Raw genomic sequence first — 21747 nt, forward strand, 5'->3', positions numbered from 1 at the left:
TTCACAGTACACTGGTAACAGGACTGTTGCACATACAGTCTCATGTGTCCCACCTACACAGTACACTGGTAACAGGACTGTTGCACATACAGTCTCATGTGTCCCACCTTCACAGTACACTGGTAACAGGACTGTTGCACATACAGGTCTGGCTATTACAATCGCTAGAGACTCTAAGCAGTGTCGAAACCAAATGAGCTCACTCGTTAAGTTGGAGCTCATCTCCCATGGAGTCGGCCAGGTGCTTCCGGCCAGCCAGCCAATCACAGGTTTGTTTACACCTGGGCAGTTGGATGAGGTCATGGATGCCCCCCACCCCCTGGGTGTTCTAGGCCTAGCAGATGATCTCATTGGTTCATAAAAGGAATCGGATCATATTATCAGGCCCTTCCCCCGCTACGGGGGGGGGGGACATGCCTCTAGACACATTGCTGATGTGATTGGTCTACACCGTGGAACCTAGAGCTTACCATTGGTTAGTACCCATTGCTATGGGGGGGCATGGATATTCAGGGACTCCCACTTCTTTTTCCTTTCACCACATATTGGGTACTTACCATCTCACTCCTCCTCAGCCCTTATTTCCCTATTCGGATGTGAATGGGGCCCTCTGCCTCATCCTCCTTCGATCATTCAGCTCCCATCTGCCTGGGTGGGAGATTGAACGAGATAGGAGAGCATGTGTTTGCGCTAGTATGTGTGTGTGTCCCCTACATTTTCAACCGTCTGTTTTCCTAGTCTATGTTTTGTGCGTCTCCAGGCTGGCAGAGGGAAGTGTGTCTGATGGACCCATGTGTGTTGCGTGAGGTGGGCAGGGCGTGTCTCGTCTCAGCCATCCTAACAATGCCCTCCAGGAGGGAAACAAAATTTGCTTGGCTTGGTCCTGGAATCCATCATAACATACTCTTCTTTGTCTAAACACTCCTGTCCCTTTTCCTGTCCGTGGCCATAAATAACAGTCTCTTCATGAATAGGGCCCCGAGCTTTTCCTAAACAGTCTACATGGTGAGGAACAACTCTGGGCCCGACTTACGTCGTTTCTTTTGCCCCACATCTGGGAATCGCCAGGGACCTCACAATACTCGGGCGCCGATACAATATGCGTGGCGATTCTATATGCATCTTCTGTGATGTAAAAAAAAAAGTATTGCGAGTCGACGTGCCGAACATGTTTGCTCACCACGTCTGCTGCAGCGGGGCGAGAGCCATGAGAAGATGCAGCGGGGCGAGAGCCATGAGAAGATGCAGCGGGGCGAGAGCCATGAGAAGATGCAGCGGGGCGAGAGCCATGAGAAGATGCAGCGGGGCGAGAGCCATGAGAAGATGCAGCGGGGCGAGAGCCATGAGAAGATGCAGCGGGGCGAGAGCCATGAGAAGATGCAGCGGGGCGAGAGCCATGAGAAGATGCAGCGGGGCGAGAGCCATGAGAAGATTGGGTCAGTCATGGAAGTAAAAGTGGCAAAAACAAATTGGCTTTGTTTTTTTTTAAAGATGGAGAACAAGCTACGAATGAAAAACCCTGGAGTTTTGGGGCAGGTGCAGCAAATTGGTGCAAAAATAATATTGCAATTTATTGTCAGCTATCGCTAGAGAGCAGTGTCATGGGTGTTAGGCTACATTATCCACACAAACAAACCCAGTGAGAACACATGCTGGCTCTGTGTTGAAGTGAGTTTAGTCTACATGTCTCCTGTGGGCCAGGAAATGATCTGGAGCGTAGACTCTCTAGGGAGGTGGGCCTTTCAACCTCTCTCTCTCTCTTTTACCCCCCCCCCCCCCCCCCCCCTGTCTCTCTCTCTCTCTCTCTCTCTCTGTCTGTGTTGAAGTGAGTTTAGTCTACATGTCTCCTGTGGGCCAGGAAATGATCTGGAGCGTAGACTCTCTGGGGAGGTGGGCCTTTCAACCTCTCTCTCTCTTTTACCCCCCCCCCTCTCTCAATTCAATTCAAGGGCTTTATTGGCATGGGAAACATGTGTTAACATTGCCAAAGCAAGTGAGGTAGACAACATACAAAGTGAATATATGAAGTGAAAAACAACCAAAATTAACAGTAAACATTACACATACAGAAGTTTCAAAACAAGACATTACAAATGTCATATTATATATATATATATATATATATATACAGTGTTTTAGCAATGTACAAATGGTTAAAGGACACAAGATAAAATAAATAAGCATAAATATGGGTTGTATTTACAATGGTGTTTGTTCTTCACTGGTTGCCCTTTTCTCGTGGCAACAGGTCACAAATCTTGCTGCTGTGATGGCACACTGTGGAATTTCACCCAGTAGATATGGGAGTTTTTCAAAATTGGATTTGTTTTCGAATTCTTTGTGGATCTGTGTAATCTGAGGGAAATATGTCTCTCTAATATGGCCATACATTGGGCAGGAGGTTAGGAAGTGCAGCTCAGTTTCCACCTCATTTTGTGGGCAGTGAGCACATAGCCTGTCTTCTCTTGAGAGCCATGTCTGCCTACGGCGGCCTTTCTCAATAGCAAGGCTATGCTCACTGAGTCTGTACATAGTCAAAGCTTTCCTTAATTTTGGGTCAGTCACAGTGGTCAGGTATTCTGCCGCTGTGTACTCTCTGTGTAGGGCCAAATAGCATTCTAGTTTGCTCAGTTTTTTTGTTAATTCTTTCCAATGTGTTAAGTAATTATCTTTTTGTTTTCTCATGATTCTCTCTCTCTCTGTCTGTGTTGAAGTGAGTTTAGTCTACATGTCTCCTGTGGGCCAGGAAATGATCTGGAGCGTAGACTCTCTAGGGAGGTGGGCCTTTCAACCTCTCTCTCTTACCCCCCCCCCCTCCCCCCTGTATCTCTCTCTCTCTCTCTCTGTCTGTGTTATTGTTTTTGGTCACATGAACCATGAGAATGGTTACACAACATCCCTGGAAATGGACAACGGGGATTTATTTAGGAGGAAATGGACATGTTTTTGGGCATAACACGTGACTGCGGTCAGTTGACTTCAGTGTTGTTTGAACAACAATTGCCAGAGATGGTATCAGTCCTTAAAACGGGGGGGGGGTGGCACATTGTTAGATTAGATTCACTTGAAAATGGATCTTGACATTCGGATTCTTTTGAACTATGAGATGTTTCTAATTTCTCACACATTCTGTCCATTCTTCCTGTCATTTCTGTCAGAAAACCCCAGTTTCACTCGCCTACACATTCAGACTGGAATGAGGGGTATGTCCATCCCTGTGTGTGTGTGGCCCTCGTCAAAACACAGTGTACATATTTGGCCATCTCTAGTGTGTGTGTCAGGGCTTGGAACTGCTGGAGGTCTGCATGCACATTCCCTCTAGTGGAAAATCTGTGACTAAACGGCCTGGTTTAGAAGTTAATGTGCTGGAGCAGAGCAGCCATGCCCAGCCACTACGACCACCCTACACCATATTTCCCTAAACCCCTTCACCCTACTCTCGCCACCTCTTACTCTATACTACTTACTACCTTTGCCCTGTGTCCTTCTCCCCTGGAGATTCCGTTTATGGTTAAATGTTTTTCAAAATGTTGACTACCTCCGCTCAGATTGCAAGGTAGGTGATGTTTCCTTGTGCAACGGGAACTGGCCTTTCTCTCCTGCCAGAAGGAACAGTGACTGGCCTTTCTCTCCTGCCAGAAGGAACAGTGACTGGCCTTTCTCTCCTGCCGGAAGGAACAGGGACTGGCCTTTCTCTCCTGCCGGAAGGAACAGTTTCTTTCTCCCTCCGCCCTTTTCCATTACGGAGTCCTGCTTCCCTCTATTTGCCCCTCCATTTCTCCCTCTTGCACAGTCTCCCTCTGCCCCTCTGCTTTCCTGAGAAAACATTGGTGGAGACAGGGTGGGGTGTGGGACAGCCTGTGTCTCTCCCTCCTATTTCATCCTCCCTTTTCCTTCCCTTGCACAAAGTCCTTCTCTTTTCCTCAAACTCTCCCTCCCTTCTGCTCTCCATTTGTTACACAAGCCTCCTCTCTTCGCGCCTCCCTTCGTCACATTCCTCCCTCCTTCCCTCGTGAGTTGTCCCTTCCTCCATCCCTCCCAAGTCCCTCTTCCTTAGCCTAACTGCTACACAGAGCCCTTCACTTTCTCACTCATCCAGAGGTGTAAAGTACTTAAGTGAAAATACTTAAGTACTGCTTAAGTTGTTTCTTAGGGTATCTATACTTTACTTTGCTATATATATTTTTGATTGACTTTTACTTCACAACATTCCTAAAGAAAATATTGTACTTTTTATTCCATACATTTTCCCTGGCACCCAAAAGTACTAGTTACATTTTGAATAGTTAGCAAGACAGGAAAATGCTTATGAAAAGAACATCCCTACGGCCTCTGCTCTGGCGGACTCACTATAAACGCATGCTTAGTTTGTAAATTGAGTGTTGGCGCGTGCCCCTGGCTATCCATAAATAAAAATAAACAATGATGCCGTCTGGTTTGCTTAATATAAGGAATTTGAAATGATTTTTACTTTGCTACGTAAGTATATGTAATACTTTTAGACTTTTACTCAAGTAGTATTTTACTGGGTCTTGAGTCATTTTCTATTAAGGTATGTTTTACTTTTACTCAAGTATGAAAATTGGGTGCTTTTTCACCACTGCACTCAGTCTCTCCCTTCTTCATGTCTCCCTCTACCGCCTCCCTCTACCGCCTCCCTCTACCGCCTCCCTCTACCGCCTCCCTCTACCGCCTCCCTCTACCGCCTCCCTCTACCGCCTCCCTCTACCGTCTCCCTCTACCGCCTCCCTCTACCGCCTCCCTCTACCGTCTCCCTCTATCACAATTCATGTCCAATGCTCATAAGAAACGTGATGGTGACGATTGGGGTGTGGGGATGAGGATGGCCAAACCGTGTCCTGCTGAGGTTAACGGTACCCACTTGCCCCCCCGTCCCACCCACCGATTTAAGGCAGCTCTCGGCACCTCTGATTCAGAGGGGTTGGGATAAATGCGGAAGACACCTTTCAGTTGAATGCGTCGTTGTTTACCTGACTAGTTCTCCCCCTTTTCCCTCTGACACGATGTCTGTGTTCGACCTGGGTGCCCTTCTGTCTAGTCGTCTGTAGTTCAACTGCTCTGGTAGCAACACACAAGAAGTTGCTTTTAAAAGGAAGTATGTCTCACTTCCTCTCTCTCTCTTTTAGATCAGTTATTTTTTATATATATATTATATATATATTATAAAACTGACTCGTTTAGGTTTTCCAGCCTTGACTGGATGCTGGAGCGTCGAGCTGTGAATGTGGTGGGTTAGCTTTCAGGGAAAGATGTACACACACACACACACACCATACAATACCCTTCAGCATCCCTCATAGGACCTGGAAATGGAGTATGGGAGAACGTTTCTGTCAGGGTCTGTGCATAGATACAGAAAAACAATGCTTTTCCACCGGGTGGGTACCGAGGCCTTATTCCCTTTGACTGGCGAGGCCTCTCACCTACTCGCCCTCCAGGAAAAGGATAAAGTAACACATTTACCCGTAGGTTCTGATCTAAGGTCAGTTTATTTTTTTTGTTCCTTGTTTAGGTTAAGATTGGAAAGAAACTGATCCTTGGCCTGAGAGACAAATTTATATCTAGGCTACATTAACACTGACTTTTGGTATTGTACTGACATATCAACTGCAGTGGCTGGTAATCTGCCTGTAGGTGGTGCTATTGTTTTTACAACACCCCCCTCTGAAGTGAACACTCGAGGCTCAACAAGTGCTCTCATGCTTAGTGTATAAAGTCTGCACCCCCGCCCCCCCCCCCCCCCCCATTGTTGCCAAACCAAGTATCTTAAGACGAGATTCAGAATGGTACGCTCTGTTTCTGCGGAAATGATAATCTGGTTTCAGTGTTTAAAAAAAATGTCTTCCCCCGTACAGTACTTTATAGAAAAGTTCAGTCAGTGGGTGTGATATGTTTTTAGGGAGTACGTGTGTCCTGACTCGACCCCCCACGGCCCTCCCCAAGTTGTCGTTACTGGCGTCTATCATATTATTCCTGAGAGAAGAACATTCTTCTCGTTGTTGTTTCACAAGCACTTCTGAGAAATGGGAAGACTGTGGCCTTGGGGAACCTATCCCTTTCTCTCAGAACACCAGGTGTGGTGACACACTAGAGAAATGGGAAGACTGGCCTTGGGGAACCTATCCCTTTCCCTCAGAACACCAGGTGTGGTGACACACTAGAGAAATGGGAAGACTGGCCTTGGGGAACCTATCCCTTTCCCTCAGAACACCAGGCGTGGTGACACGCTAGAGAAATGGGAAGACTATGGCCTTGGGGAACCTATCCCTTTCCCTCAGAACACCAGGCGTGGTGACACACTAGAGAAATGGGAAGACTGTGGCCTTGGGGAACCTATCCCTTTCCCTCAGAACACCAGGCGTGGTGACACACTAGAGAAATGGGAAGAATGGCCTTGGGGAACCTATCCCTTTCCCTCAGAACACCAGGCGTGGTGACACACTAGAGAAATGGGAAGACTGTGGCCTTGGGGAACCTATCCCTTTCCCTCAGAACACCAGGTGTGGTGGCCTTGGGGAACCTATCCCTTTCCCTCAGAACACCAGGCGTGGTGACACACTAGAGAAATGGGAAGACTGTGGCCTTGGGGAACCTATCCCTTTCCCTCAGAACACCAGGCGTGGTGACACGCTAGAGAAATGGGAAGACTATGGCCTTGGGGAACCTATCCCTTTCCCTCAGAACACCAGGCGTGGTGACACACTAGAGGGGAAATAACAACGGGTTTTTGTCTTTTCTTCAATAGCTCGTCTTTGTATCTGCCATAATGGCTGACTGCCATTGAGGGATTCCACCATTTTAAAGTAATGTCCATGTTGAAACGGGTTCTAGCCATCCAGAGCCCTCTTTCTACCTCTATGGTCACCGCCCACAGCAGAGATGAAGAATCAGTCTACCTGTCTGTCAAGTGATCATTCAGCAGACATACCTGGCACCGGCTGTCACCGTCAAGGTCAACGCAGTATTTTCCCCACAGGTGTTTGACAGGAGGTATTTGGGGAGTTTTGTTTTCAAAATGGCTGCCGTTGTATCACTCAGTGGTGCTACACACTGGTGGTGGGTGAGTCAGAAGTTGACCCCTAAGAGCAGATCCAGGATCTGCCAAGCTTGACCCCCCCCCCCCCCCCATTGTAAGTAACCTCCAGCAATTTATCAGGAACAGAACATCTCCTAACTGACCTTTAGACCAGAGTCTTAGGTTAACTGCCAATGTCAAATATACAGGCAGTGAACCCGGCGTGTTCGTTTTGCAGAAGTCTGCTCCCCAGAAGTCTACTCCCCTAAGTACAGCTCTAGGATCTGCACGTTCCATCCAAACCTTAACCTTCTTGACCATTTATCAAGCCCATCTCATAGCTGACCATCTGTCCTGGAGGGTCCTGGGGGGAAGAGGAGTGTGTGTTTTCCTAAAGAAGTTGTTTTTGTTTCCTTGCCACGATACTAACGAGCATCGTGAGATTTGTTGTATCGTCCCCGGCTCTAATTCCAACCTCTCACCTAAAATACGGCCTGCCAACCTCCACTCAGAGTAGAGAGGCAGAGAAAGAGGGATGAAGATGGGTTTTCTGACAGAGGGGTTGGAAGAAGACCACTGGAGGGTGAAAAGAGAAGGCAAAGCGATGGGGGTAGAAGGAAAACCCAGGGGGGAAATGGAGAGTGAGAGACAGACGTTTGGTTGCCGTGGTGATGGCCAGGAAGTGAGTAATGACCTGGATGTTTTGACTGAGTGAGGCTTCTCCCCCCCCCGTTACTCTTCTCTTTAAAACCGTTCCCTCTCTCCTCCCTCTCTCCTCATTTCACACTCCCGCTTTCGATCCTCACTCTCCTTTCTCTTTCCCTCGTCCACTGCCCATCTCTTCTTTCACCTCTTCGCCCTCGCTCTCACCCCTGTCCTTTTATCTTCCCCCTTCGCTCCTCTTCCTTCCTCTTCGCCTCCCGCTACTTCCTGTCCTCTAACCCTTCGCCCTTCCCATCCCATTACCACCCGATATCATCACAGTTAGTCCAAACTGAAACTGTAGCTATGGAGATAGAAACAGACAGACGTGAGTGAGGTCTTGTCATCGTCCTCTCTCTCTCCTTCATCGGTCACAACTCTGAAACTGTTCACAAACAAAGATGGCTTCCCTTTCCTTTACCACTCTCAAACATCCTCTGGTGCCCGGGTGCCACCTCTCTCCGAGAACCAGCTCCAATCCTAGAAAAATGAGCTAGCAAGTTGTTTGACCTTTCAGTCTTTGTCAGTGATATTAATGGGACTATAAATGTGTCTGTAATGAAGCAGTTGTGTCATTTCCATAAATGTCAGTCGTTGAATGTTGAGAGGAAGTGTGCGCCCTGGGCACGTGCACCATCCAAAGTAAACGAACAGAGATACAGACAACTTTTGCAATGTGCCCTTGTTCTTAGAGGTGAGATCCTGTTCTCCCCAAACCCGTTGCTCCTTCTGAAAATGCTCCTCTCGTCCCATCTCTGTTCTTTCTCTCTGTTCTGACTTTCCTTTGTTTAGCCAGGCTGGGGAGGGATGAAACACGGGATGACATGTCGGTGCACGCCAGCCCTCCTCCGGCTGGAATGCAAGGCATGAGGCAGAGTAGATCTAGGCAGAGTGGGGGAAAAATTGTAATATCTTCTGGCCCCATAGGTGGCCACTGAAAGAGATACATACCGGGAGATGGGAGATAGGGGGTGGTAAGAGAAAGAAGTAAAGGTAGGCAAGTTTACTCTGTAAAATCCTATGTTTTTGAAACGATACACCTGTATAGACAACTAATGAATGACCCCATATCTTGAGTTCAACGTGTGTCGATAGCAAAGGACCGTTTGCAGTTGGCCCTCGTTTAGCAGCCAACACACGGTGTATTGTAGAGGGGCTGAGTTGAACGTCTGAGGTAGTGTGTCAAGCAAGTTCAGCAAACAAGGTTGACCTCTTGTCAGTTTAAAGGGACACTCCCATTGACTTGCTACTTTGCTGTGTTTGCTAAGGGAAATTACACGATAACAAAATTAAGCTTTGGCTGTTTTGTTTTTTTTTACTTAAAAATGTATGCCAAACAAAATCCCATTGATTTGAAAAGTTTAACAAAATTCTTATTTTCAATGATGGCCTAGGAACAGTGGGTTAACTGCCTCGTTCAGGGACAGAACGACAGATTTTCACCTTGTCTGCTCGGGCGATCCAATCTTGCAACCTTACAGTTAACGAGTCCAATGCAATAACGACCTGCCTCTCTCGCTGCACTCCACAAGGAGACTGCCTGTTACACGAATGCAGTAAGCCAAGGTAAGTTGCTAGCTAGCATTAAACTGATCTTATAAAAAACAATCATTATCACTAGTTAACTACACATGGTTGATATTACTAGATATTGAGCGATAACTGCGTTGCATATAATCTGACTAAGCATACTTAGATACTTGTATCTGACTGAGCGGTGGTAGGCAGAAGCAGGCGTGTAAACATTAATTCAAACAGCACTTTCGTGTGTTTTGCCAGCAGCTCTTCGTTGTGGGTCAAGCATTGCGCTGTTTATAACTTCAAGCCTATCAACTCCCGAGATGAGGCTCGTGTAACCCGAAGTGAAATGGCTAGCTAGTTAGCGCGCGCTAATTGTCGTTGTGTTGCTGGTTCGAGTCCAGGGAGGAGCGAGGAGAAGCTATACTGTTACACTGGCAATACTAAATTGCCTATAAGAACATCCAATACTCAAAGGTTAATGAAATGGTATAGAGGGAAATAGTCCTATAATTCCTATAATAACTACAACCTAAAACTTCTTACCTGGGAATATTGAAGACTCATGTTAAAAGGAACCACCAGCTTTCATGTGTTCTCATGTTCTGAGCAAGGAACTGAAATGTTAGCTTTCTTACATAGCACATATTGCACTTTTACTTCTCCAACACTTTGTTTTTGCATTATTTAAACCAAATTGAACATGTTTCATTATTTACTTGAGGCTAAATTGATTTTATTGATGTATTATATTAAGTAAAAATACGTGTTCATTCAGTATTGTTGTAATTGTCATTATTACAAATAAATTGTAAAAAAATCAGGTGATTAATCGGTATTGGCTTTTTTTGGCCCTCCAATAATCGGTATCGGCGTTGAAAATTCATAATCGGTCGACCTCTAGTACGGATGCTGGTTACAGTAAATGGAAAGAGAGGGCTCATGGGTAGGTGTCAGTAAGAGCTGGGAGAGGTAACATTAACTGGAAGGGGGGAGGGGGTAGTTGAAATTTGGTCAGCCCACCCTGGCCTTGATGTTCCCGTCCACAGGTGGACTGGACTAAATCTGTACCTATCATAGACGTCTGTTTGGATAGAACGGTACCATACCGTGAGTCGAGCACAGTACAATTCAGGACTGAGTACGGTCCAGTCCAATTCACTACAATAAAGAAAAGTGACAGTAACAGGAGACACTATGAGCTGAACAGGACAGTATGTCAGTGGAAGAGAGGACAGTAACAGGAGACACTATGAGCTGAACAGGACAGTATGCCAGTGGAAGAGAGGACAGTAACAGGAGACACTATGAGCTGAACAGGACAGTATGTCAGTGGAAGGGAGGACAGTAACAGGAGACACTGAGCTGAACAGGACAGTATGTCAGTGGAAGAGAGGACAGTAACAGGAGACACTATGAGCTGAACAGGACAGTATGTCAGTGGAAGAGAGGACAGTAACAGGAGACACTATGAGCTGAACAGGACAGTATGTCAGTGGAAGAGAGGACAGTAACAGGAGACACTATGAGCTGAACAGGACAGTATGTCAGTGGAAGGGAGGACAGTAACAGGAGACACTGAGCTGAACAGGACAGTATGTCAGTGGAAGAGAGGACAGTAACAGGAGACACTATGAGCTGAACAGGACAGTATGTCAGTGGAAGGGAGGACAGTAACAGGAGACACTGAGCTGAACAGGACAGTATGTCAGTGGAAGGGAGGACAGTAACAGGAGACACTATGAGCTGAACAGGACAGTATGTCAGTGGAAGGGAGGACAGTAACAGGAGACACTATGATCAGAACAGGACAGTATGTCAGTGGAAGGGAGGACAGTAACAGGAGACACTATGAGCTGAACAGGACAGTATGTCAGTGGAAGAGAGGACAGTAACAGGAGACACTATGAGCTGAACAGGACAGTATGTCAGTGGAAGGGAGGACAGTAACAGGAGACACTATGATCAGAACAGGACAGTATGTCAGTGGAAGGGAGGACAGTAACAGGAGACACTATGATCAGAACAGGACAGTATGTCAGTGGAAGGGAGGACAGTAACAGGAGACACTGAGCTGAACAGGACAGTATGTCAGTGGAAGAGAGGACAGTAACAGGAGACACTATGATCAGAACAGGACAGTATGTCAGTGGAAGAGAGGACAGTAACAGGAGACACTATGAGCTGAACAGGACAGTATGTCAGTGGAAGAGAGGACAGTAACAGGAGACACTGAGCTGAACAGGACAGTATGTCAGTGGAAGAGAGGACAGTAACAGGAGACACTATGAGCTGAACAGGACAGTATGTCAGTGGAAGAGAGGACAGTAACAGGAGACACTATGAGCTGAACAGGACAGTATGTCAGTGGAAGAGAGGACAGTAACAGGAGACACTATGAGCTGAACAGGACAGTATGTCAGTGGAAGAGAGGACAGTAACAGGAGACACTATGAGCTGAACAGGACAGTATGTCAGTGGAAGAGAGGACAGTAACAGGAGACACTATGAGCTGAACAGGACAGTATGTCAGTGGAAGAGAGGACAGTAACAGGAGACACTATGAGCTGAACAGGACAGTATGTCAGTGGAAGAGAGGACAGTAACAGGAGACACTATGAGCTGAACAGGACAGTATGTCAGTGGAAGAGAGGACAGTAACAGGAGACACTATGAGCTGAACAGGACAGTATGTCAGTGGAAGAGAGGACAGTAACAGGAGACACTATGAGCTGAACAGGACAGTATGTCAGTGGAAGAGAGGACAGTAACAGGAGACACTATGAGCTGAACAGGACAGTATGTCAGTGGAAGGGAGGACAGTAACAGGAGACACTGAGCTGAACAGGACAGTATGTCAGTGGAAGGGAGGACAGTAACAGGAGACACTATGAGCTGAACAGGACAGTATGTCAGTGGAAGGGAGGACAGTAACAGGAGACACTATGATCAGAACAGGACAGTATGTCAGTGGAAGGGAGGACAGTAACAGGAGACACTATGAGCTGAACAGGACAGTATGTCAGTGGAAGAGAGGACAGTAACAGGAGACACTATGAGCTGAACAGGACAGTATGTCAGTGGAAGAGAGGACAGTAACAGGAGACACTATGAGCTGAACAGGACAGTATGTCAGTGGAAGAGAGGACAGTAACAGGAGACACTATGAGCTGAACAGGACAGTATGCCAGTGGAAGAGAGGACAGTAACAGGAGACACTATGAGCTGAACAGGACAGTATGCCAGTGGAAGAGAGGACAGTAACAGGAGACACTGAGCTGAACAGGACAGTATGTCAGTGGAAGGGAGGACAGTAACAGGAGACACTATGAGCTGAACAGGACAGTATGTCAGTGGAAGAGAGGACAGTAACAGGAGACACTATGAGCTGAACAGGACAGTATGTCAGTGGAAGGGAGGACAGTAACAGGAGACACTATGAGCTGAACAGGACAGTATGTCAGTGGAAGAGAGGACAGTAACAGGAGACACTATGAGCTGAACAGGACAGTATGTCAGTGGAAGAGAGGACAGTAACAGGAGACACTGAGCTGAACAGGACAGTATGTCAGTGGAAGAGAGGACAGTAACAGGAGACACTATGAGCTGAACAGGACAGTATGTCAGTGGAAGAGAGGACAGTAACAGGAGACACTATGAGCTGAACAGGACAGTATGTCAGTGGAAGAGAGGACAGTAACAGGAGACACTATGAGCTGAACAGGACAGTATGTCAGTGGAAGAGAGGACAGTAACAGGAGACACTATGAGCTGAACAGGACAGTATGTCAGTGGAAGAGAGGACAGTAACAGGAGACACTATGAGCTGAACAGGACAGTATGTCAGTGGAAGAGAGGACAGTAACAGGAGACACTGAGCTGAACAGGACAGTATGTCAGTGGAAGAGAGGACAGTAACAGGAGACACTATGAGCTGAACAGGACAGTATGTCAGTGGAAGAGAGGACAGTAACAGGAGACACTATGAGCTGAACAGGACAGTATGTCAGTGGAAGAGAGGACAGTAACAGGAGACACTATGAGCTGAACAGGACAGTATGTCAGTGGAAGAGAGGACAGTAACAGGAGACACTATGAGCGGAACAGGACAGTATGTCAGTGGAAGAGAGGACAGTAACAGGAGACACTATGAGCTGAACAGGACAGTATGTCAGTGGAAGAGAGGACAGTAACAGGAGACACTATGAGCTGAACAGGACAGTATGTCAGTGGAAGAGAGGACAGTAACAGGAGACACTGAGCTGAACAGGACAGTATGTCAGTGGAAGAGAGGACAGTAACAGGAGACACTATGAGCTGAACAGGACAGTATGTCAGTGGAAGAGAGGACAGTAACAGGAGACACTATGAGCTGAACAGGACAGTATGCCAGTGGAAGAGAGGACAGTAACAGGAGACACTGAGCTGAACAGGACAGTATGTCAGTGGAAGAGAGGACAGTAACAGGAGACACTATGAGCTGAACAGGACAGTATGTCAGTGGAAGAGAGGACAGTAACAGGAGACACTATGAGCTGAACAGGACAGTATGTCAGTGGAAGAGAGGACAGTAACAGGAGACACTATGAGCTGAACAGGACAGTATGTCAGTGGAAGAGAGGACAGTAACAGGAGACACTATGAGCTGAACAGGACAGTATGTCAGTGGAAGAGAGGACAGTAACAGGAGACACTATGAGCTGAACAGGACAGTATGTCAGTGGAAGAGAGGACAGTAACAGGAGACACTATGAGCTGAACAGGACAGTATGTCAGTGGAAGAGAGGACAGTAACAGGAGACACTATGAGCTGAACAGGACAGTATGTCAGTGGAAGAGAGGACAGTAACAGGAGACACTGAGCTGAACAGGACAGTATGTCAGTGGAAGAGAGGACAGTAACAGGAGACACTATGAGCTGAACAGGACAGTATGTCAGTGGAAGAGAGGACAGTAACAGGAGACACTGATCAGAACAGTATGTCAGTGGAAGAGAGGACAGTAGCAGACCGTTATGGCACAGTAATTCCGGTACGGTAGTTCTGTTACCAATTTGGTAGCGGAATTACAAGCTTGAATCACTTAGTTCATAAACAAAGTTGATATCAGTAAAATGACTGAGTCATTGGTAGGTCTACCATTTACTTGTTACTTCTGTTGTCCGGATTTGCCTTTTGTACACACACACACACACACACACACACACACACACACACACACACACACACACACACACACACACACACACACACACACACAAAGACAATAAATACTGTTACATACACACACTGGCACCTCCTGGATTGCATTTCCCTGGCAGGTCACAGGGTTCAGTGTTTGAGTAGATCCTGGGCCTATAGGAACTCCCACAGATATGAAGACCCTCAGCCTGCACTGTTTTCACTGGCTAAGTCCTTACTTAAACACACTGTGTACTGCACACTCTCACACACTACACACGCAAAGACCAGAGAGTCACCCAACTCCACTGTAGCGTGGGGGGGGGGGGGGGGGTGCCCAAATTCTGCCATTCCATTGGTCACTACACCAGTCATTCAAGGTAATTCTACAGTGCCATTGGCTATATCATGGGGTGGGACTGAGCTGTTGCCAGGCCCGATGCCCGTCTGCTGCTGCTGTGAAGAATCTGTGTTTTCTTTGTCTTAAAATGGTGGAATGTCTGTCCGCTGAGCAGGGGACCAGCCAGCTCGGACAATTTTATTCAAGGGGACAAGGGTACTAGCTGTTAGTTTTGATGTCAACTACGCACGTTTTGGGTGGAGATTGGAAAACACCTTTTTTTGTTAACATGAACCCCATTTCAAAATGTTTTCTCCCCAAGTTATTTTACATAGCCTACTAATTGACTAGTCAAGTTTCTGTTCAGTTTCGGCCAAACTTTTTGACGTTGGCTTCGTCACGTTTTCTCACGGTCGTTGTTCGTTCTATTCTGAGTGGCTGTGATTGTTGCGTCCTTCATCGTGGCAGAGTGAATCGTCATTTTTTTTATGATTTTTTTTTTCCCCTTCACCGCCATTCTCGTTACCACCACACCCTTTTCTGGTCCCTGTCGTAGGCTTAAATATATAAATAACATGAAACGCTGTCATTTTCCATACCGCTGTCTTTTTGTTTTGCTTGCTTTCTCTCTCTCTCTCTCGAGTTGGACGCTGGTGATTATAGATGGTTGATTGAGCATCAGCCACCAGTTTGACTTTACCTCACCGTCATTCCAGGAGCAGCCAGTCATAAGTCCTGGCTGTTGACGTCAGTGTTTCCAGCAACATTCTTACGCAACTCTTTTGTTCTCCCTCCGTTGTAAGTTTAATGAGCAATGTGAATCTGGCCCTCAAAGCAGACACTGTGGTTTCCAGGGATGCCTTGAAGCTGTCTGTGATAGTCTAAGTAGGCTAGAAGTTGTCCCCCCCCCCCCCCCCCCCCATCCGCTGATACTTGGTCAGAGATTTTCTCGCCCTCCCCCCCTGCTGCTGTCCTTAAGTGTCATGACTCTCATGGATTGCTCAGTGGCGAACTATGAGTAAACTAAGAGGAAAATAACGTACGTTTGCAAGAAAGGGGATATGAGCCAGATCACGTCAGATGGGTCTACTGTTTAGTGTTATGGGTTATAGCTACGTGCTTGTTCGACAGACTGTGAGTCGTGCTAATTGAGTCATATCGTGTTAGATAACATTGGGGAAGAGGGACTTTTTGTTTGACATACGTTACTGAGGTTTGTTAACATGTAATCTAGTGACGTGAGATCACGTTTGTTCCACAGAATATGGTTTATATCCGATGTCCTAGGTGTGCGCTCTTCTTCCATGGAATGGCGAGAGAGCATGAGAATTTTCAGAGTGTGAGTTAATGGTTTATGGAAGGTTTGTGTGTGTGTGTGTGTGTGTGTGTGTGTGTGTGTGTGTGTGTGTGTAGTACGGTTAAACCAGGTGGCACGGTGAGTGGTGCCATGTCTGGTCTCGGAAGGAGCTGCCATTGGTGACGTCAGCAGTAGCTAAGAATCTTCTCTCTGTCCGGTACACGAAGAATGTGCCTGACCGCAGTTTCCACCCACGTCAAATCTTAGGCTATGTGAGAATGGTGTTTGTTTGTGTGAACGAGTCCAACTTGTAGGCTAGGTCTGTAGTCAGGGGTTTTATTTCTACCTGGAAGGCCCCTATGTTGGTTCACGTAGGAGACCGTTGCCAACTACATTAGCCAACTTTTTTTTTTTACTCCAGAAATGACAGCAATTCATAAGTTGTAGTTATCAGCATAATTTAGACCCAAATCAGCTCATGCACAATAATGGATTAGTCCTTTCCAGCAAATGAATTGCTTTTTTAACTCCAGGAACTTCATTAAGTTGTCTTTGACCTTGAAGCCTGATTGAGCCCTCGGTCTTCAATGGAGTTCATTCTGAATGCAGAGGCTCTGGCTATGGCCCAGTGGTCTTCAATGGAGTTCATTCTGAATGCAGAGGCTCTGGCTATGGCCCAGTGGTCTTCAATGGAGTTCATTCTGAATGCAGAGGCTCTGGCTATGGCCCAGTGGTCTTGAATGGAGTTCATTCTGAATGCAGAGGCTCTGGCTATGGCCCAGTGGTCTTGAATGGAGTTCATTCTGAATGCAGAGGCTCTGGCTATGGCCCAGTGGTCTTGAATGGAGTTCATTCTGAATGCAGAGGCTCTGGCTATGGCCCAGTGGTCTTGAATGGAGTTCATTCTGAATGCAGAGGCTCTGGCTATGGCCCAGTGGTCTTGAATGGAGTTCATTCTGAATGCAGAGGCTCTGGCTATGGCCCAGTGGTCTTGAATGGAGTTCATTCTGAATGCAGAGGCTCTGGCTATGGCCCAGTGGTCTTCAATGGAGTTCATTCTGAATGCAGAGGCTCTGGCTATGGCCCAGTGGTCTTCAATGGAGTTCATTCTGAATGCAGAGGCTCTGGCTATGGCCCAGTGGTCTTGAATGGAGTTCATTCTGAATGCAGAGGCTCTGGCTATGGCCCAGTGGTCTTGAATGGAGTTCATTCTGAATGCAGAGGCTCTGGCTATGGCCCAGTGGTCTTGAATGGAGTTCATTCTGAATGCAGAGGCTCTGGCTATGGCCCAGTGGTCTTGAATGGAGTTCATTCTGAATGCAGAGGCTCTGGCTATGGCCCAGTGGTCTTGAATGGAGTTCATTCTGAATGCAGAGGCTCTGGCTATGGCCCAGTGGTCTTGAATGGAGTTCATTCTGAATGCAGAGGCTCTGGCTATGGCCCAGTGGTCTTGAATGGAGTTCATTCTGAATGCAGAGGCTCTGGCTATGGCCCAGTGGTCTTGAATGGAGTTCATTCTGAATGCAGAGGCTCTGGCTATGGCCCAGTGGTCTTGAATGGAGTTCATTCTGAATGCAGAGGCTCTGGCTATGGCCCAGTGGTCTTGAATGGAGTTCATTCTGAATGCAGAGGCTCTGGCTATGGCCCAGTGGTCTTGAATGGAGTTCATTCTGAATGCAGAGGCTCTGGCTATGGCCCAGTGGTCTTGAATGGAGTTCATTCTGAATGCAGAGGCTCTGGCTATGGCCCAGTGGTCTTGAATGGAGTTCATTCTGAATGCAGAGGCTCTGGCTATGGCCCAGTGGTCTTGAATGGAGTTCATTCTGAATGCAGAGGCTCTGGCTATGGCCCAGTGGTCTTGAATGGAGTTCATTCTGAATGCAGAGGCTCTGGCTATGGCCCAGTGGTCTTCAATGGAGTTCATTCTGAATGCAGAGGCTCTGGCTATGGCCCAGTGGTCTTCAATGGAGTTCATTCTGAATGCAGAGGCTCTGGCTATGGCCCAGTGGTCTTGAATGGAGTTCATTCTGAATGCAGAGGCTCTGGCTATGGCCCAGTGGTCTTGAATGGCTGCCTTCTATTTTAGGTAACTGCGGATGTAATATCTGTAAGCAAATGGATGGAAACTCTTTTCTTTTTTTTTTCCATGACATTGTTTTTCACTTCAGTGGTCACCACCTCAGGTAGGGCCCGAAGCAGTTTAGAACTGTTCACCCATGGCCCTCTCTGTCCTCACCACCTCTTTCAATCTCTCCCCCTTTCACTCTGGTCAGTATAGACCAGGCAGAGGCAGGCTGAGGTTATAAATAGCTCCCGAGAAAAGGCTCTGGCCTGTTCTGGCCCCTCTCTCTCCGCAGCAGCAGCCATTCAGAGTGATGACCCTAACCCCCCCGAGTGAGCTCTGTGCTGGGGCCAGACGGGGAGACATGTCTCCCAAGAAGGAGCCATGCTGGCAGAGCGTGCAGATGGACCTGTACATGGCCCTTATCAGACCACCTCACTCTCTGATACTTGTAAGATGTACGTGATAGGGGTTCACATCCAGCACACAAACAAGCAGGGTCTCTCTCTCGCTCACAAACATGTAAAGACTTTTCAAATGCACTGATTGACCCTGACGTACTCAGACCCTTACACACTGACAGTCTGTGATATATATACACACACACACACACTAGGAGAGAGCTGAGCTCCAGCCCCCCCAGATTAGTGTGTCTTTGTGAGCGTCCATGCTACAGCAGTCCGCTGGTATGTCTCACATCTGCAGCTGCAAGTCCACTGGTCCAGCCGGAGAGAAGGGGGGGCAAGGAGAGAAACCTGCGCCCATATTTGTAAAGTGTCTGAGTAGGAGTGCTGATCTAGGGTCAGTTTGGCTTTTATATCATAATGAATTACATTATATTGACTGGGGGGGGGTGTACTTGATCCTAGATCAGCACTCGGATGCTTTAGGGATACCAGCCTTGGTCAGAAGAGATAAAATGGAGGGGGAGAATGAAAGATGGGGAAAGAAGTGTCTGAGGATAGTGGGGAGAAAGAAAGATGTATAATGCTTTTTCTATCCACGATCCTTTGACGTAGCCTGAGACTTTTGTTTCCTTTGTCTTCACTTTCTTTTGCCGTCATAAGGCCGTCTATAGTAGGTCTATTTCAAGATTGCTTTGTACTCTCAATGTTGAGGATCGATATCAAGTCCAGATGGTATAATGCCTCTATTCAACCCGACATCAGACTTGCGCCGGGAACTCAGCCGCCGCCTCAGCCTTGACACTCGTTCTTAATTGGAGGCTTTTCCGAGCCGATTTACCTTACCGGTACACTGCCAGTCCTGTTGTGCCAAAGTCAAGTCGCTACATGGCCAGCTACTGCTCATCTCATAGTGAGGTTTGAAGTCAACCACAAGAATGTGGCCTCGCCGTTTCAACATGTACCCTGTCGCAAACCAACTGCGATTTTTTAATTTTAGTAGTTGTTTTTATCCAGCTGGCTGGGACATAGTAGGGATAGCCTCAGGCTGAAGAATATGAGAGTACTTCTGTTTTAAACTGATAACACCACTTTGTGTTTACAGTATGTTTTTGGTATTTAAAAGTTGTTACAGTACAGTAACACGACAGGTATTACTATGGTACAACAAAGTTACAACTCGTAGATGGGGTATTCATCCCACAGTGTGATCATTATTAACTAGAGTTACATTTGTAACCGTTATGGCTCCGTTGTAGCACAGAATACCCTTCAGACTACCTGGCACTCTTTTTTTTTTTGTCGCCACTTTTGCGACAACGCTTCAAGGAAGAAGATGGACCACGTCCACATTAGCATGAGCATGTCCACATTAGCATGAGCTGTGACGCCCTTCATTTCCCTGGGCGCCGATGACGTGGATGTGCATTAAGGCAGCTCCCAACTCTGTTCAAAATCATTCAGTTGGTCAAGTGACTAAGTGTCCCCCCTTTTTCCCTTGTTGTGGGGGTTCTGTTTCGCACCTCAAGGACTCTCCTCTTCCCGGATTGGCTGCATGTGGAGAAGGGGGGGCGGGCAGTTTGCGAGAGCCACAAATAGGTTTTTCTCTTCAGGTCTTTTGTAACGTTAGCCGACCGTCAAAAATTGAAGTGATTAATTTTGCAGCCTCTTCGGAGAGGAACGGTGTGGCGAGAGACGTTGTTTTTGGAAAAAAAAATTTTTTTAAATTCATCTTCCCCCATTCAGTTATGGTCGGAGATTATAATCCCATTTCAGGAGACAATACGGATATGCACTCACAGAGGAACTCGAAAAGCGGATTAAGTTGTAAAATGGTCCTTCAGGCGGTGGGCAAAGTCTTAAGGTAAAAAAAGTAACCGTGTTTTTAGAGTTCACTTTTCGTCTAGTTGTGCTGGTTGAGACCCGACTCCTGTAATGTGGAGGCAAGGCAGCGGTCGACTCGTTCGACGGTACGGCGTGACAAGCAGCGTGTTTGGTTTATAGTGGAACTCTCCAGCAGAAGGAACATCTAATCAATAGCTGATTTTGGGAAATACAATCTGGTTTAGGCTACATTTTGGAAGACGCGTCTGCTTTGCAATTAGAAAAATACCGGGTTTCTAATGATCAGAATATGCTTGTTGGTGTGTTTTTAGATGTACATTTATTTTTCTCAATTAGAATGTCCGTTTCGGATAAAATATGAACGAAGTAGGCTCTAGACTCACTGTTACCGTGATACGGTAGGTGTAGAAGCAACAGTGTATCCATGGTGTGTGTGACGACCAACATCGCTACCATGTGAGCAGTATGTAACGTTAGCCAAGTACTGTCCTTTTCATGTCGTTCAACATTCCACTCTAAATCAGTTCTTGGTTCGACGCGGTGGCAGCAGCTATTGGATGCAGGAACATATCGTTTCCTAAGGTCTGGCACTGAACATAGCGCCTTCTCTTTTCTTAAAAAATTCTCTGTCCACTTTGTCACTGCAAAGAAGGCGCAACTTGCATTCGTTTAAACAGGCCGACTGTTTTCTCGTCGCAGTGTTCTTTACAGCTCACAATTTAAGAAAAGGAAATTGCTGCGTGTCTTAAACAGCAATTACAGGCTTTTCGACTCTCAGGTTCCAGGTTAACAGCAATTCACTAGTCGGTGGAATTTGGTTTGGCTTCCAGCATTCAGCGACAGCTCTCCCCAGCAAGACTGAACAAGAGCGATGTGATATGTCGTCTCAACCACTGTAAATAATTAAAGCCCCGACTTCCGTTTGAACCAATTCAAACAAAAACATTGCTTGCTTAGAGGTGTTTTGGATAGAGATAAATTGATGGTCCTACATTCTCTATATAAAACATTACAACAACTTTTTTTTAAAGCATTTTTAGGCCACCATCCCAACTCTAGCACTGTGGGGAAATATATTGAAGTAACCCATGACAACACTGTCTCAGTCTGTATGTGCATGGCTGGATGTAGACACCTTGTATTATTATCATTTTTTTACCAGGAAACGCTCTTTTAAACACAAAAGGCTACACTTCGGGGCCTACCTTGTTAAGTCACAGTTTAAAACTTGTTGGCCTAACCATGGGGCCTGTCGGTGTGGCTTTTCCTTGTGAAGTCTTTGAGAGACGTACTGAGGCTAATCCTTCATGGGACAGAGTTGACAGACCGACCATGCTGGTTAGTTTCCCTACTCTTACCTCCA

At 46.8% G+C, this 21747-nt stretch overlaps 1 protein-coding gene across 4 annotated transcripts in view; it reads left to right on the forward strand.

Moving 5' to 3' along the window:
* The window catches only part of LOC109867548 (MOB kinase activator 2), a 94184-nt gene that overhangs the window by 56876 nt on the left and 15561 nt on the right, over positions 1-21747 (forward strand). Inside the window, exon 1 of one of the 4 annotated variants that reach the window (XM_020456753.2) lies at positions 20158-20403. The exons of the other annotated variants lie outside the window; for them this stretch is intronic. Within the exon in view, the coding sequence (XP_020312342.1) occupies positions 20288-20403 (116 nt within the window). The 5' untranslated portion in view covers positions 20158-20287. Of the gene's footprint in view, positions 1-20157; positions 20404-21747 lie in introns of those variants that run through there. 4 annotated transcript variants of the gene reach the window in all.

The sequence above is a fragment of the Oncorhynchus kisutch genome, linkage group LG22 (genome assembly GCF_002021735.2).
Source record: "Oncorhynchus kisutch isolate 150728-3 linkage group LG22, Okis_V2, whole genome shotgun sequence".
NCBI classification, from domain to species: domain Eukaryota; kingdom Metazoa; phylum Chordata; class Actinopteri; order Salmoniformes; family Salmonidae; genus Oncorhynchus; species Oncorhynchus kisutch.